Raw genomic sequence first — 5,650 nt, forward strand, 5'->3', positions numbered from 1 at the left:
CGGAGTGCAGCCGGACACCCTCCGCCAGGGCCACTGGGGCTCCCCAGGCGGTGCCAGCAGGGACCCGCAGCAGCCATTCTCGTTTCCGTGGTGACTGTTGCCAGGTGAGAAACTCTAAGGCAGAATTTATTATCTTGGCAGATAAATGAAGATGTTCCTCACCAGAGCTATAACCAGGCTGTGCCCTGGCACGGTGCTGGGCTGGACCCTCTAGTGCTGCCAGGAGCCCCTGAGGGAGGGCTATGCCCGGGGCGCCGGGGCTGCCTGCTCCTGGCATCGCTTCCCGGAAGGCAGCACGTGCTTTGGGGCTATTTCTGCCCGCTGGAGTGCCGCAGGAGAGGGAATGAGGCGAAACCACAGGGACCACGGAGAAGCGCAGATGGCCGCGGGCTGGCGGGCTGCCCTGCCTTGGCTTCACTAGACCCCGTGAGTACGTGCCCCAGCCGGCATCGGGCACACTGGGAACCCCACCTAGCACCCCTGGGGCAAGCAGCAGAGTGGGGGGGACGGCCGGGGAGCTTGGATGTGGGGAATGATGGTTCACGAGGGAACACAGTGGGCAGAGCTATAGGGGCTGCCTGCAGCCTTGAGAGCCCTGAGCTGAGGTGACACCAAAGCCAAGGGGATGGCAAAGACCGAAAAGTCCTGGCAGAAGTATTAGCAAGCTGTTCTGCTTTGCTTGGAACCTCATTGACTCTGCCCGAAAAGGGATCTGTGGTGGGCAAGGACACACACAGACTTTGAGGAGAGACTCTTCTCTCTATTTAACGTGTCATATGACAGCACACTGAGGTGGTAGATATGCAGACAGCCGCATTGTCCCTTTAAATCCCAGCACAGCGCTGGTGGATAACGATAACCCCGGATCACACCAGCTCCCAAATCCCAAGAGCTAATTACAGGCAAACGCCCCGGAGTCAGGCTGGGAACACGGGATATTTACAGCCTGTGACACCGAGACCTGTTGGTGAGGAATTGGGGCACCGCAGCGGCTTGCTGGAATGGCACTGGGGAGAGGGGATGGCTTGCACCCTACTGCCATGAACCATTGTGGGCAACCATTCCCCGAGCTCTTTTGGGTAAGGGAGATTGTTTTTTCCAGAGTGTTCTTTGCTCCCCCACACTGGCACCATCACCCTACGTTGGATGCAGAAGCAGGCAGGAAGCATGCAGGGAGCTGTTTGCTTTTCACCCAGTTCTGGCAGCGTGCTTCCCAGCCAAAGCATACACAAATTTCTAGGAGAGGCTTGGATCTGAGTGCTCTGTTTGCTCTGCTCCCTGCTGCAAGACAAGCTGCCACCTTGTTTCTTGCACCGTGCACACGGCTCTGGGAAGCCCCTGCGGTGGCTACAAGCCCTGTCCAGGCTCCTACAGTGGTTTTGTTGAGAGCATTGTGGTGCTCCTGCTGCTTTCCTGCACGGGGGATAGGGAAGCATAAACTATTCCTCCCACCTGCCAGGATGCCCAGGGCACACGCAGGCACAGCCTGGCTGGGTTAGCACTGTGTATACTCTTACAGCAGGTGGGGCTGGGGGAATTGCTTAATTAAAGGTAATTTTAACCCTTCCTGCCTGGTTTAGTGTTACAGCATCACCTGCTGCCTGTGCTGGGGCTGCAGCCAAGGAGGCATGACTTCAAAATGTGTAATTATTGCAAAGACCTATAAATGCACCCAAAGGTAACTCTGCTTTCTTGTTAAAGAATTGAAGCCATGAGGCAGCACTGACATGGCCTGTGCTTTGCCTGCAAGCATCCTGGCCCTGGCAGCACGGAGCTCCATGCCCAGATCCCAGTGGGCTCAGCACAGCCTCCAGTGAGATTTAGAGGGATGAGGTCCTCAGCACAGATACCAGGTTCTCTCCCAGCAGGTTCAGAGTGAAGCTGGATGAGGAACTGGAGCGGTAAAAGTAGTCGCATGATGAAGCAAATGGAATAAATATTTCCCCAACCAGAAACTATTCCACAGACTGCTGGGGCAGGAAAAAATACAGCTGAGTTACTGTGAAAGCAATGCACCATCCAAACTGTTTAGGCTGTGGAAACCAGTCATTTGCAAAGCTATTTCCAAACTAAGTAAAAAATTCCTGGGAACCTCCCAGCCCTGCCGGTAGGGCAGCGTGGCTGCACTGAGGGGACACGGCTGTGTCCCGTCTCACATACCCGTCAAGCTGGGGGACGCTTTGTGATTTCCACTTCATCCAGCACATGGGGTTGATCAACACATCCCCACTGTCGCTGCGTGTGGCACCAGCTGAATGTTTAATCCCCAGCACAGACTGTGCTCCTGAGGAGGTTTCAGCCCTGAAGTCAGGGAGCTTGGCCATCCCCACACCCCGAGCAGCTGCTCCACCTCTGTGTGCAGGGCTATATTTGGGAAGGCGGCAGCGTGCTCTTGGCATGTCCCAGCGAGCGCTCTGGGAGCGGTGTCTGCTCTGGGTCCTAGAGAGGAGAGCTTGGGGAGCAGGCTGGCAGCTCTCTCCACCTGGGCTCTTTAAGGGTCTGGCTCAGAGCTCCCTGTCTTTTCCAAACAGTTTTCTCTTCTCCTTTTACAGGAGCTGAGCCGCCAGGCAGGCAGGCATGTGTAAAGCAGACGGGGCTATTTTGAGTGAGAGCTGGTGAGGAAGCTTGCTCCCACCCCCCCCCACACAAATGCCCTGGCACACCCAAGGGGCTGGAAAAGCTGCACAGCAAACCCTGCGGTTTCACACAGTGGGTGGCCACTGCTCTTTGTGCAACGTGTGTTGTGTGAACACTGGGATTAAAAAAAAAAAAAGAAGGCCGGGATTAAGAAATTCATGAAGTTGGGATGCTCTCCAGGGCAGGGCAGGCACTTGTAGCCACAGGAAAATTGACATCTGCACGTGGTAGTGAGACTCAAGCTGGTGCCTTGGGCATCCCCAATGATCCTCGTGGGTCCCTACCTGCTCAGGAGATTCTCTGATTCTGTGATTCCATAACACTTCACATCCACCAGCCCAGGGGCTGTTCTGCTCCTGGGAGGTTCCAGAGTGAAGGCCAGTCAGCAGCCACCAGCTCTGCTGGTCCAGGATGCAGCCACTGCAGAGTGGGGACACCTGGGTAGGATGTCCCCAGCACCTGGGCTGTCCCTGCTGGCCTGTGGCAGCTCTGGGTCAGGCAGTTTCTCTGTGACAGGGGTGTCCCAGGGCACCTGTGCAGCCCCAGCTGTGCTGGGCTCGCAGGCAGAGGCGCGGGCACTGAGTTGGCAGGGACAGGGAGTGGCAGGGCAGTGGGACAGGAGCTCTGGCTGGTGCTATCTGTGACCCACATCACTTTTATGGTCTGTCTGCTGTTTACAGCACTGAGCTGTGAACAGGTGGGGTCAGGCTGTAGAGGTGACTCACAGCGTGAACAGCTCACTGCCTCTCTGTGCTTGGGACAGAAAATGGGATAATAACTGGTGTGGAAAATGCTGTGAGGTTTTGTCTCTCCATTCCTCTTGACGGCTTCTGGGGCTTATGGATACAGGACTGAAATTCTTGCTTGCTTAAACAATTGCTCTTAAGTATTTCATCATGAAGCAGGGGAAGCTGAAATTAAAAATATGAGTTGAAGCCCAGGCATTGCTCAGCTGAGGGCTTGGTGACCTGCCAGACTCCTGGGGAATGCTTTTAATTTGGATAAGTGGAAGTTGCATAAATGGTACAAACGGCACGCTGCTCTTGCTGCTCACACAGAGCCGTGGGTGCAGTTGGCAATGCCACCCGATGTGTTGTCGCTGGCTGAGCACCCAGCCAGGCACAGCTGCTCCCGTGCACAGCTCCCACCCTTGCTGGCCACAGGCACCAGCAGCTGGTGGTGGGCTCCTCTGCCTGGACACTGCTCCCTTCACCCTCTGCCCTGCCAGAGTTTTTTTTGGAGAGGATGTTTTCCAAAAACAGCTTGAAAATATGTAACTATCATACCAGAGCTGAGTGGTCACATGTAGATCTCCTGTTCCCGCCAGTCAGGCCAGTCCCCATGAGCTCATGGGGTTTGTGGTTTCCCAAAGCAGCTGTTCAGCCTTGGAAGGAAAAGCTCTGAGCAGCTGCGGGGACAGGGATTGCTTCTGTGTGGGAGCTGTTGCTGTGGGAGATGTGGCCTCCAACGTCTCAGGCGGTTTTATTCTCAGCCCTGCTGCTGATAAGCCCAATAGCCCTGGTAATGCTTCCAGACAGGTGAAATGGGGAAAACTCTTGTGTGTGTGGTTTGGGAGGTTTTGTGCTCTTGGCTTGCATGGGGCAGGTGAGTGGGCAGTGTCTCCATCACTAACGTGGGCACCTCCTTGTGAGCTGGCCTAGCTGCTGAGGGATGAGCACTGAGAGCCTTTTAAGAGTTGCCTAAAAATTCCTGGTCTGCCTAAACTGGGGAAAATGGACCGATGTCAAACACTCTTTGCCTTGCCCCATCTGTCCCAGCCAGCCAGCATGTGCCCAGGCTGGACTCAGTGATCTGGCAGGCAGTGGGTGCTCAGGAAAGCGTGTGTGCATCCCGCCTGTGCGCACACCACCGCTCCTGGGGAAAGGTGGGCAGGGCTGGTGCTGGAGGCAGCTGCTAGAGCAGGGACCCCCATAGCCATGGAGGTGGGGAGCAGCCCAGACAGCCCGGTGTTCCCACCACTGTACAGGTGATCAAGGTGGGACACACAGGAGAGATGTGGGACTGAGTGGTGGGAGGTTTGGCTCTACCAGTGAGCCCACATATCCCATTGTCTTGAGGGTGGGTCCTTGAAGGTGATGGGAAAAGCATTCTTGGTCAGCCGTAGCACAAGGTCACACCTGGAAGCACGAACATTCAAGATACAGGAGCTACATCTCCCGTGTAACATAGTTCCCAAATCCTGATACACACACCAGGTGCTCTGTGGACCTGAAGGGGTGTCCCTGACACAGCTTGTCTTGCAAGATACCAAAATGCTCCCTGCCTTGACAACGCCCTCCCTCCCACATGCTGCCCCATCGAGCTCAGGGCTATGTGGTGCCCTGGCCCAGCTCCATTTCTGGGTCTGGAGCGGGGGTCAGGCCCCGGATCTGAGGTGGAGGTGAGTGCAGGCAGCTCTCTGGCAGCTGTCTGATTCAGGCAAGGCTGGCACCCACAGTGGCATCATTCCTGCCCCATGGTGGGACCCCAGTGTCCCCGGGGCTACCTGACAATTCTCCCCTGCAGGGACCCTCCATGTGTTGCTGCATCTTGAGGTGTTGGTAACTGCCAGGACTTGATCAGGCCTGGACTCGATGGGGGGGCCCTGAGCAGGGCTCCAAAGGCTCCGGGGCACACACAAGGCGTAGCATGGGATTGTCAGTGCTGTGTCTGGGGAATGGGAGTCCCGAGGTGGGTGTTGCAGGGGGGTGCTGGGGTGTGGGTCCTGGCCATGTTGGGGGTGTCCTGGGGGGGCGGTTCCCTGCAGAGATGGGGAGTCCTCAGTAGAAGATCCTGGTCCAAGACAGGGGTGTCGGGGCAGAGGGTGCAAGTGGAGCTGTCCTGGGGCAGGGACATCACACCTGATGGGGACCAGGGCACAGTAGCAACGGGGCTCCCGGAGCAGGAGGGTGGTGGCCAGGGCAGGGCTGGGGTACCAGGAGCCGGGGCCCCGGGCCGGAGGATGTGGTCCCGGTGGGGATGCCCGGCCGGTGGACCCCGGGCTGGGGGGTCG

The 5,650-nt window shown here is 56.9% G+C and overlaps 1 protein-coding gene across 1 annotated transcript in view; it reads left to right on the forward strand.

The window, feature by feature from the left end:
* Positions 1-5,650, forward strand: part of NOX1 (NADPH oxidase 1) — a 19,918-nt gene that overhangs the window by 2,452 nt on the left and 11,816 nt on the right. Inside the window, exon 2 of the mRNA XM_017741667.1 lies at positions 120-426. Within this exon, the coding sequence (XP_017597156.1) occupies positions 120-426 (307 nt within the window). The remainder of the gene's footprint in view (positions 1-119; positions 427-5,650) is intronic.

Source organism: Corvus brachyrhynchos, unplaced genomic scaffold (genome assembly GCF_000691975.1).
Source record: "Corvus brachyrhynchos isolate BGI_N302 unplaced genomic scaffold, ASM69197v1 scaffold220, whole genome shotgun sequence".
Classification (NCBI taxonomy): Eukaryota; Metazoa; Chordata; class Aves; order Passeriformes; family Corvidae; genus Corvus; species Corvus brachyrhynchos.